This window comes from Sinohyriopsis cumingii, chromosome 14 (assembly GCF_028554795.1).
Source record: "Sinohyriopsis cumingii isolate HCF-2022 chromosome 14, ASM2855479v2, whole genome shotgun sequence".
Taxonomy (NCBI): domain Eukaryota; kingdom Metazoa; phylum Mollusca; class Bivalvia; order Unionida; family Unionidae; genus Sinohyriopsis; species Sinohyriopsis cumingii.
Window position 1 is genome coordinate 6,406,889 of NC_142974.1, and position 12,577 is coordinate 6,419,465.

At 34.6% G+C, this 12,577-nt stretch overlaps 1 protein-coding gene across 3 annotated transcripts in view; it reads left to right on the forward strand.

Moving 5' to 3' along the window:
- The window catches only part of LOC149783145 (dyslexia-associated protein KIAA0319-like protein), a 146,871-nt gene that overhangs the window by 50,682 nt on the left and 83,612 nt on the right, over window positions 1–12,577 (forward strand). For all 3 annotated transcript variants that reach the window (XM_089931372.1, XM_089931370.1, XM_089931371.1), the window contains exons 3-4: window positions 989–1,315; window positions 10,249–10,407. In XM_089931372.1, the coding sequence (XP_089787498.1) occupies window positions 989–1,315; window positions 10,249–10,407 (486 nt within the window). The remainder of the gene's footprint in view (window positions 1–988; window positions 1,316–10,248; window positions 10,408–12,577) is intronic.

Sequence of the window (12,577 nt, forward strand, 5' to 3'; positions counted from 1 at the left end):
AAATTAATGGATTAGTCTTGTATTCGGGAATTTAGAATGTATGTCTGGCGTGTTCTTTCTTTATTGTTGCAAATTGAGTTTTACTAATGGCATGTCAGCAGAGCTCATAAAAAATATTAGCGGCCGAAGACCACTGTTGACAACTTAAAATCCTCTATTACAAGACTAGTCCCCATTCTAATACTCTTTGGAAACTTTACTGGAAATAAAAATAATGAAAAATATCACTTTCAGAAAATGTCAGTGTCAAAGTTTACAACAGGATTAAAAGTGTGGATTTTTATGATTCTGCATCAAGAATGTTGCAGCAATCACCTTTTTCATCTGTCCATCTGTTTGTCCGTCTGTCTATGACTCATACTTTTTGCAGCCATTAGAGCTCTGTAACTCTTGCACTTATTTTTATGCCATTAGGTAGACTCATATGTGCATTTAAAAAGTTTTGTCAGTTTTGAGTTATTAACCATATTTGTTCTATTTTAAACATACACAACAGCCGATCCTTGTAATCAGCACTTCCACGGAACTATTCAACTTATCCTGATGCAGTTTTGTGTGTGTCTTGTCCCATGCTCCTAAATGTGACATTTATAGATTCTGCCTGTCTGCTCCATTAGAGTTATGGCCCTTGTTAATCACCTTCATGGCTGTACATAGGATGTTACTTGTACTGGAAACTCCTTGCAGAATCCAATCATTCCATATTATCATTTAGATGAGCCATGGCCTTTAAATGTTATCTTTTCCTAACTTTGCTTTCACAACATGTTTCTTTCTTTGAGGTCCTATGGAACAAATTGTAGTTAGCATGGCACAGTGTGTTGCACACATCACTGATAGCTCTAGTACTGCTTCATATTTTGACTTTTGACCAATCAAAAAGCATATTTTGACTTTTGACTAATCAGAAAGTATATTACATTCAAAAATGTGTTAGGTTATGCATTTTTGGTTTGTACAATTGTCAATTCATTTTTCTGTTTTCCAGATGTATTTGCCAAAATCTGCAGTGAAGATCTACTTGATGTATCTCAGCAAAATAGTTATATAGAAAAGTATATGGACTCATTTCAGCTACAAGCAATACCAAAAGGTCGAAGTCAGGCAGGCACATACAAAAAGGACACAAAGGCCGATGATGTTTGGAAATGTATTACTAGCTGTTGTCAAGACCAATTCTGCAATGTAGCATTATTTACTCAGGGAATTTGTTTCAGTATCGAGTGCAATATTTCAGAAGCAGGTCTTTGTGACCCTGAACGACAAGCTGATTCCAGGTTCAATAATACTGTGTACCTGAGAGTTAGAAGTCTGGGTAAGTTAAAATAAACCCAGATAATCATACTTCGGTGTTCATTATTTCAGCAATTTTCAAAAGGACAGGTAGATAAATTAGGATGTGCATGTGTGAATATCATTGTGCTTTCAAGAATGCTTTAGAATAGCTCATCCTAAAATTCACTGTTTAATTTGTGCTGCAATTTTGCAAAGAAAGGGTGTTGATGGTGAGGCCCTGTCTATACAAGAATGCATTAAAATAACTTGTCCTAAGATTGAATTTCACAAAGCAATATTAACTGTGCTGCAACATTTTTTTTTTAACCCTCTCCAATAACTGCCATTTTTGTTTCCATTTTGGAATTTCTGAGTGTTGGATTGCACTAAGTTGATATGCAGACAAAAACTTTAGGTGGTATTTATTTCTTCAGCAACTTTTCTTATGTACAAAGCAATCAATGTATCACATTAGTTTGATTTATTTTTCCGTTTATCGGTACTGAGGTTTAAAAAAAAAATGACAGCTCTAGAAATTCTAGATAAAATAAGAAATAAAAAGAATTGGGAGAATAAGATAATTGGTTGGAAGAGATATGCTCTTGTATGGTGGATTCGACATGCCTAGAGGTGTAATGATGCATTGATGCACTTTGGGATTGCATTATTTCTTTGTGCAGGTAATTGTATTGGCTAAAGTGGGTAATATTTTATTCATCTTGGTGCAGAACTTTGGAATTGAGATCATGTAATGAGACAATTTATAAATTATTGTGCATCACCATACATGTTAGACACTAGAAGCATGCCTATGGCTCACCACTGCATTCCTTGCACTTGCAAGCTTTGCGACAATGGGCACAGCCTGATACAGGGGCCATTGTTACAGTTAGCTTAAATATGTCCATAAGTCAGGAATCTGGATGGTTTCCAAGTTATGAGACAAGGGCAAGTCCCCAGAGGGTTGACCTAGGGCTTATGTTAGATACATTTAGCCATTTACCTCTTCTTATTCCCATTAAATATGTGCACACAGTTTAAGGGAGGGAAGAAATGGCCCATGGAGAGCATTTCCAAGCCACTGGATAATTACTCAAGCTGTAATCTAAAAATCTATTTCAGATTTATTGCCCTACCCTTGCCCAAAACATTTGCAATTTTTCAGATCTACTACTACACTATTGTAGAAATTGTTGGAGATTCTTAAAAACATTATTCCTTATCTCATCCCATGTCACAGTCTCAAATTTTAAATGTATTATGCATATCTACACAACCAGAAGTTGAAAATCTGTATAATTACCTGAGTGTGTAGAGATGCATTACATTATTAATGGATGGATTGATGGAAGTACAGAAGGACAGGACAAAATAATTTCCCCATGTTTTACCTCTACTGGCTGGAAGAGTTTAAGCAGTGACCTGTATTTGTCTTCCATCTATTAGTAGGGTTTTGTTATTGCTATGTTACATATTTAGGCTTGAATAAACAGTAACACAAGAAAGAGTGGAAACAAGAAGCTTTGAAAAAAAATATAATAATTTATTTCCCTGGAAAAACTCTTTAAAAAAGAAAAAATATGAACTTACAGTTTTAAGAATCAAATCCAAAAATAATCCATGAATAATCCACAAATAAAATTTTAGGAGTTCTAATAATAAAATGTTCTAATGATTTCAAGTTAGAGTCCCAATGAAGAATCTAAGATGGAAGACGATGACGTATGCTGTAATCTGTAGTGTTGAAATCTACAGTTCCTTGTAGAAACAAGAAATATCACTCCGGTTTAGGAAATCTGAATAATTTTTTTTTATATAAGAACTGTCTTTGATTAAGAATCTCACATGAGCACATGTATTTTCCAGGAAAAAAGAATTAATCCTTTTGAATCCAAGTAATTTGAAATAACTCCAAACAGCACAGCATTCAACTTCCAGTGTAAAGAAAAAGCCCAGCTACTACTCAGAATATCTCTCCAAAACAAAGGTTATATCATATTCTAAAATGCAAAAAGGGGGTCACGTGATCATGTTCCAGAATCTCGTCAAAATCAATTACTTGCTAAAGATCACATACACCCAGTGTTGCCCTGACGAATAAAAAAATTTAAAAATTGTTTACATCTTAAACACGTAGTCCCATCATGACCTCAGCTAAACGAACAGCCAAGGTCAAACTATTTTCTGGTTAAAGTATCATCTCCAGTGAATAATTTTACATTACAATAGCATGTAATGAAAAATAAATAAAATTTAAAACTGACAAACAAACAATTAAATTGAAATAAATTTATGTTAAATCAGATATAATTAAATCAATTATACATAACAGCTATTCCTCCAAAACTGCTTGAAGAATTGACATGAAACTTTACACATCGACACATTCATCCCAGTCTAGTTTAACCTTAAGGAAAGTGGTGTTGCTCAGTATAAAAATTTCTTTGCTACATCCTGTATGGATGGTCAGATCAACATACGGTTTTCACTAAAAGACTTCTTTTGCAGTTTAGTTGTTACTTAGGTTCCACTACACAGTTTAACAATTTGCATACTGTAGGGTTAGAGCGTTAAAGAAATCAACTTTTCCAGATTTTCCTCGTTTTATCTTGTTTATTTAAGATGGACTTTGTATATGAATTGTTTAAGTAAACTTTAATTCCTGTTATTTTGATGTATGAATGATGGGTGTGAACCAAACCAATGTACAGAACTGGGGCTATTTTTATTGTATGTCAGATTCAGTCATATCTGCCACAGATACCCATTCACAACTAAGTTTTCATAATAGTAGGCATTTCTGCTGAATTGCCAATGATGATGATATGATGTATGTACTGGAGAAATTATTATTGCTTTTAATTATACTATTCCAAAATTATTTCTTATTATATGCTCATTTTTTTTCTTTGCTAACATTACACTGTCAGAATCGTGCACTTCATATTGCACTCACGTGTGACCAATAGTAAATTAGGAACTACTTTGTACAATCACATAGTAGATGCTTTACGTTTTGGTTGATTAAATTTGTTTCTGAATGAACTAAAGCAGGTGTTTCATGGACTGTCACATACCAGCTGCTTTGCCACATTCTGCATTAACTTTTTGGATACAATTTTTTGGATTTAGGCCAACGATTGGCACCAGACAGGTTATAAAATTGCTGGGTCCCTACAAATAACATGCAAGTGACAAGGAATAAACTGTCTTCTTTAGCTTTTAATAAGAATGGCAAAAAAATACTTATAGTTTTACATCCTGCATTTCCTCAAATGTACTTTCTTAGTTCTGCAAATCCAAATTACGTGAGCCATGTCATGGGTTCTCAAGCTTGATTACACATTTCGAAATTGTACTGTAAATTTGACTATATTCCAAGTGCAGTTACATCCTCCTTACTGCACTAAAAATGAAATAAACATATTCCATAGCATCTTTTTGATAATTGCAATTGAAAGACTTCATATTTTTACAATTTCAAACATTCAGTGACAGAACAGAAACACACTTGCAGATGTCATCACGCTGCTCCCTTGCTACTGAAATCAAATGTACTTCATGTAGAATTGACACAGAAAAATCCAGTCACTATCACGAAATTTAGCAGAATCAACAAAAATACCCAAATCTATTCATTCCAGATCAAATGGAAAAGTTGTTGCAATGCACATTCATTCACAATATGAATCTAAATTTCAGTTTTAAGTAGACCAAAACACCATTTTCTTTCGAAAGTGATGTCTAGAGCATGACCAAGTTCAAATTTATCTGGGTGGAGTTATGTGCGCAATACTAATGTTGTTGTTGTGTAATGATGAATCGGTGATTGTGTATTTAGTTTGGAATATGGCATATATTCAGTCATTTTGTTTCTTGCAGTGTATTTTTGTTTATATAATTAAGCCTTAGGCAGAATAAGAAAATGAGCATATAATAAAAAGGTTACTGCATTTGTATGGGGAAATATGAACTCGTTTGGATGGATAAACTGCACTCCCAAAGTCATGCAGTATATCCATCTGAAAAACTTGTTCATATTTTCCCATACAAATGCAGAAACCTATAAATCCAAATTGAAATTTAGCTTTGGTTCCCAAAGATTGAGTGCCATTTTGGTTCCCAAAGATTGAGTGCCATTTTGGTTCCCAAAGATTGAGTGCCATTTTGGTGCTTATTGACATAATTTCAGTAATTTCACATTGTTTGCCTAACTGATAAACTCTATAAATATGCACTTGGATCCATTTCTTTGGCAGTAACATTTTTTATTTGAATTCATGTGAACTTATTAAAATGGATAATTGGGTCAAAATATAACAAGTTAGTAACTAAACTGATCAACAATATTCGGTTGACATTCAGGAACAGTTTGCGGTATTTGTCATGGATGAAAAGGATCGAGTGTACAAAATAAACTGAATCTGAATTAATTAAAAATAGTATGTACAAATTCATCTCCTACTAAAAATATTTAAGTGATTGCATTTTTTATCACTTCCATCTGCCAGTTTGGTAAAATTTTGTAAATTCGTCAGATGACCAGACCAGCAATTCTAAGTATATTTATTAAATTGTGGGTATTGAGTTCAGCATCACGTGGCACGTAAAGTTTGCATATAAACAGTAATAGTAAAAGTAATAACATGTCTAATTCCTGAGAAAATGTGTTGCAAGGACATGTATATTTGGTATTCAACAGGCTGGACTTTCAGAGGTTATATTTTGGAGAGTGCTGTGTATATTTCATTTTGTGGGAACTTGTTAAGGACACAGTTTAAAGTAACTGAGGAAATGAAAAAAAAATAAATGAGAGCATTTCTCACATGTTTAAAATTTTAGTAATAGAATGAAACCAACTAATACTGGGGCCCAAATGGCAGAGTGGTCCAAAGCGATATCCGTTATGGATCACTGCCAACTCACCTCTGTCTGCGTGGGTTTGAGTCTCGGATTTGGCCAATGTGGGTAGGTGAGAAAGCTTGCCAGTAGCTTCTCGTGGGTTGGTGGTTCTTTCCGGGGTTTTCCTGGGTTCTTCCTCCACCATTAATACTTTCCGCCATGTATAGCCTATCGTGCACGGAAGAATTTCATTAAACCCTACAACAACATCAACAACCAACTATTACTAGTGTGTGATTTCTTTTTCCATTTGTTTGTTTAAAGCATAACCTCTTCCTCTTTCTCACATTAAAATTACTATAATTAAACTTTGTATATTTTGTGAAGCACCTAAACGATCCCAGCACTCTTTGCTCAGAAATGTATCATTCATCTCTCACAATACATGTATCATTCATTTCTCACAGTACATGTATCATTCATCTCTCACAATACATGTATCATTCATTTCTCACAATACATGTATCATTCATTTCTCACAATATATGCATCATGCATCTCTCACAATACATGTATGTGAATTTGTTTTAGGGGGTTGAAAATTAAACAGCATTGTGTACTGTAGCTGAGCAGATAGGTAAGCTCCACATGGTGTAGTGGATGCCCATTATTATATCATTATATTGCTGCAACTTTCTAATTGGGGCAATAAAACTTAATCTAACCACGAAGAACAACAATGTGCACGGTCCACAATGACAGCTATATTTGGACCTTGACAGTGTGAAAGGGTTAAGGTCCACCATGGGAATGTGGATTGTCTTTAAAACATGATACCTATACTGTACCAAAACAACATTGGTACTGATGGGATGTCCAATATCTTAAAAAAACTTTTGATCTTGAGGGGATTCCAGTATTCCAAGGGTTCAGTTTTGAGGGTTTCACTGTATTATGCCAATTAACATTGAGTCAAGACACGCACTATCTAAAATTCTGGGGGGTGAACATATCATGATGCAGTCATTCTTGTTCCCACACTTATGAAATTATTACCATCATGACCAGTTGTATAAACCATCTAGAAATCTTGGGGGCGATACATTTCACAGTAGACAGTAAGAAGACAGCTCAGGACATGCTCAAACCCCATATTATTTTCCCCCACTTTTCATAGAGCAGTAAAAACCCTCTCAACTGTAAACCCTTCAGATGAAATTTAATTTTCTGTTTTGTGAGGCTTTTGGTTTATTGAGGGTTCACAGATCTGTTAAAGTATGCCTTTTTAGGTGTTTATATAATGAGAGAGGGAGTGAAGACATGTAATTAGGAGAGAACATCATTTTATGTACATGTAAGATTATACAGGTTATGAAAGCTGTTTTTGTTTTTAAAAAACATTTTATAATAGCTAAGTTGAATAATGTACATTGCCAACCATTACTCTTTTGGCATAATCATGACAACCTTTTTGTGTGTCATCTGTTTTTTTATCTGCAATTGGGGAGTCATCTAAGCCCTTTTTTTGTTTGACTTTTGTTGAAGATAACACTGATATCACAACTTGGAGCAGGTTCAGAACATTAGTAATGAAAACAGTGCTGTGGTTAACTGTTGGCCTTGACCACTGGGAATAAGGACAATTGATTCATCAAGGTCAAGGTCTTTGCCACAGTTTACTCCACAGTTTACTCTCCACAGTTTACTCTCCACAGTTTACTCTGCCACAGTTTACTCTCCACAGTTTACTCTTCTCCACAGTTTACTCTGCCACAGTTTACTCTCCACAGTTTACTCTCCTCCACACTTTACTCTGCCACAGTTTACTCTCCACAGTTTACTCTCTCACTGCTAGGTTGCCAAGAAAAATGCTTTTTTGACCTTTTGATTAGTCTGGTTTAATCAGAAAATATCCAATTGAGACTGGAGATTTTATTAGTTAATTGCTCTTGGTGGCATTATAATACGATAAAATCCATCTCTCAACACAGGTGGTCAGTAAATTTCATTAAATTACATAACTCTCAATACAGGTGGTCAGTAAATTTCTTTAAATTACAAAACTCTCAATACAGGTGGTCAGTAAATTTCATTAAATTACATAACTCTCAGTACAGGTGGTCAGTAAATTTCATTAAATTACATAACTCTCAATACAGGTGGTCAGTAAATTTCATTAAATTACATAACTCTCAATACAGGTGGTCAGTAAATTTCATTAAATTACATAACTCTCAGTACAGGTGGTCAGTAAATTTCATTAAATTACATAACTCTCAATACAGGTGGTCAGTAAATTTCATTAAATTACGTAACTCTCAATACAGGTGGTCAGTAAATTTCATTAAATTACATAACTCTCAGTACAGGTGGTCAGTAAATTTCATTAAATTACATAACTCTCAGTACAGGTGGTCAGTAAATTTCATTAAATTACATAACTCTAATAAAGTGTTTACACAATATTAATGTCCCTCTTGAAACTGAGAAATTTAAACACAGGCTGAAACCAAAATATGACAGTCATACTAAATAATGGATAGATAGAGGGTGGGACAAGAATAAATTCTATTACAGGGGTGCACAACCTTTTTCGGCAAAGGGCCAGATTGCATTTTCTAAGACCACTTGAGGGCCGCAAACACATTTCTTTAATATAATTACTGTTCATGCGCCAGATTTCTGTGTTGTTTTAATTTGCTCCGAGGGGAGGACAGAATACGTTTGTGGGCCAGATCTGTGTTGCAGGTTGTGCACCTCTGTTTTATTACCTTACTCTTGTCTTGATGGGATATATAAAAAATGGACCTGTACATTATTGTCTCCTAGGTTGATGGTCTGTCATGTTTTACTTTACAGACATATGTTGTCACTACAATTCTATTTGGGCCATGCATATTTATTTTCCAAAGTTTAAGGGCCATGCAGTTTATTTTCCAAGGTTTAAGGAGCACTTTGTTCGGTTTATTTTATGCTGATGTTCAGTCTGACCTGACGCATGATATGTAATTATTTTCAGTACTGTATATTCTTTTTATCCTAGGCTCAGCCTTGAGTTATACTGTGAGGTCAAATTTAAGATTCAGTTTTCATTCATAAATAAGTCATATGTTAATACACTCATATTGTAATTTTCGTATAACACGTGTAATAAAACCTCATGTTGTCAAATATTATGTCACACCATCATGTAAAGGACTATAGTATGGTAAGATGTGGACCAGGGTATAAGTTTGATCAGAATATCTGTAGATGTAATGATAAGGCATCTAAGTATTTCAGAGTCAGTTCACTCTTCTATCCAAGTTTTTGAAAAAAATTAAGTCAGTATTTTTCATCAGTTTATGAAATCAGTTTGTATACTTTTGCTGATTTCAGTTAAAAATTTTGAAACTCGGCAGATAATTTGAATCCACTGAAGCTCACAGAAGATAGAAATTATTCAAGAATAACTTCATAACTGACTAACAAGTGTAGCAGAATATGGAATTTTAAAGCTAAGATTTTTATATTAAGATGCTATCTTTGAGCTACTTAATAGGAACTAGCAGCCATGGTGTATTCTGGGTAACTGTTCAGAGCATGATTATACCCTATTTAATAAACACTGGCCCAACCTCATATTGTGTTAGAATGGCTTTTGCTGAACAGATATTTTTATCCACATATTTTAGCATTCAGCTTGTAGAAATTAATAAAGTGTCATCAAACCTCTTTGTTCGACACTGATTTGGAGCAAGAATCCTTTGCAAGTGACAATGGAACATGACTGTGATACCCACCATGACTGTGATACCCACCATCAGTCAGCTATGCTTCTTCTTCTTGCAAGACCGCTGACTGGAAATTCACAAAACTTAGTACTTACATGTATATTGTTTATATGGTAAACGTGTACAAGCAGGCTGATTTCCCCATGGTCCTTGATGTGATCAAATGCCAGTGCAGAATAATTGTGACATTTTTCAAAATATATTTGACATGGTCCCACAAGCGTCGGGTTTGGGTTCTTTAGGGTTTTGGGGTAATATGTAATAAAACGTTGGTGAAATTGACATTACAAGTCATGGAAGTAACTCTAGTCCTATTTTCTTACCATATCCTTGCTGATCAAATATCATTTTTTTTCAGTGGAGACTTCAACCCGATGTTCTCTATCTGGTATTGACAGTGGTTGTCATGAGAATGAGTACTGTAAACCTCTCATCCATGATGGAGATTTCACAGCAGTGTGTGAATGTAAGCGAGGGTATACAAGAGATGCTAGCAGTAGAAAATGTGTTTTGCCAGGTAAAAAAAATTCTTGAATAAGACATGTTATTACTTACGTTGACTGAAGTGTAAAGTTTTGTCATGTTTCAGTGTAAACATTCGGAATCATGTTCATTTTTTATGATCTTTGCCTACTTTGATATTAACCACTTACTAAAATAAATCTGAAGCTTTGGATTGCTGAGTGGTCTTAGGCAATAGCCTTTCCAGATCACTGTCATCTCACCTCTGATTGTATGGGTTTGAGTCACAGCTTTTCTAATATGGATATGTTAGAAAGCTTGCCAGTAGTTTCCCTTGGGTAGGTTGTTTTTCTAAAGTCTTTTCCAGGTTCTTCCACTATATATATGCTGGTGGCCATGTAAAGCCTATCATGTGCTAAAAAATGTTGTTAAATCTATAACAAGTACAACAATTAAAATTAATAGGATATGTTCAATAATGTCAGAAATGGAGTATTGTAGTGCCTATGCAGTCACACTTTTTATTCTGCCAGTAAGGAAGCATTGGTAGGGATCACTTTTCAAACGGAATTATTATCACTGTCATTAGGATAGGCATCTATTGACATTATTATCAGTCCTTGGCAAAGGCACCTGATGACATTATTATCACTGTCATTGGCATTGGCATCTGATGACATTATTATCACTGTCATTGGCATAGGCATCTGATGACATTATTATCAGTCCTTGGCAAAGGCATCTGATGACATTATTATCACTGTCATTGGCATAGGCATCTGATGACATTATTTTCAGTCCTTGGCATAGGCATCTGATGATATTATCACTGTCATTGGTATAGGCGTCAAATAGCATTATTATCACAGTCATTGGCATAGGCATATGATGACATTATTATTACTGTCATTGGCATATGCATCTGATGACATTATTATCACTGTCATTATCATAGGCATCAGATATCATTATTATCACAGTAGATGAAACTCAAATGTTGTTAAATCTACAACAAGTACAACAATTAAAATTAATAGGATATGTTCAATAATGTCAGAAATGGAGTATTGTAGTGCCTATGCAGTCACACTTTTTATCCTGCCAGTAAGGAAGCATTGGTAGGGATCACTTTTCAAATGGAATTATTATCACTGTCATTAGGATAGGCATCTATTGACATTATTATCAGTCCTTGGCAAAGGCACCTGATGACATTATTATCACTGTCATTGGCATAGGCATCTGATGACATTATTATCGCTGTCATTGGCATAGGCATCTGATGACATTATTATCACTGTCATTGGCATAGGCATCTGATGACGTTATTATCAGTCCTTGGCAAAGGCATCTGATGATATTATCACTGTCATTGGCATAGGCATCTGATGACATTATTATCACTGTCATTGGCATAGGCATCTGATGACATTATTATCACTGTCATTGGCATAGGCATCTGATGACATTATCACTGTCATTGTCATAGGCGTCAGATGGCATTATTATCACTGTCATTGGCAAAGGCATCTGATGGCATTATTGCTATCATTGTCAATGGCATCAGATGGCATTATTATCACTGTCATTGGCAAAGGCATCTGATGGCATTATTATTGCTATCATTGTCATAGGCATCAGAGGGCATTATTATCACTGTCATTAGCATAGGCATCTGATGGCATTATTATTGCTATCATTGTCATAGGCATCAGATGGCATTATTATCACTGTCATTAGCATAGGTATCTGATGACATTATTATCACTGTCATTGGCATAGGCATCTGATGACATTATTATGACTGTCATTGGCATAGGCATCTGATATTATTATCACCGTCATTGGCATAGGCATCTGATGACATTATTATCACTGCCATTGGTATAGGCGTCCAATAGCATTATTATCACAGTCATTAGCATAGGCATATGATGACATTATTATTACTGTCATTGGCATATGCATCTGATGACATTATTATCACTGTCATTGTCATAGGCATCAGACAGCATTATTATCACAGTAGATGAAACTACAAAGTTGATGAAATTTGACCTGATACTCAACATTTGTATTACTAGTCACATGTGTACACAAACTACATGTTCATGACATCATAGGTAGAGTAGTCAGATGATATCAATAATAACTCATTTAAATTGTGGAAAAAAATTAAAAATATTAAAAGAAAGTTGCACACTGTTTGTAATAAAAAAAATAAA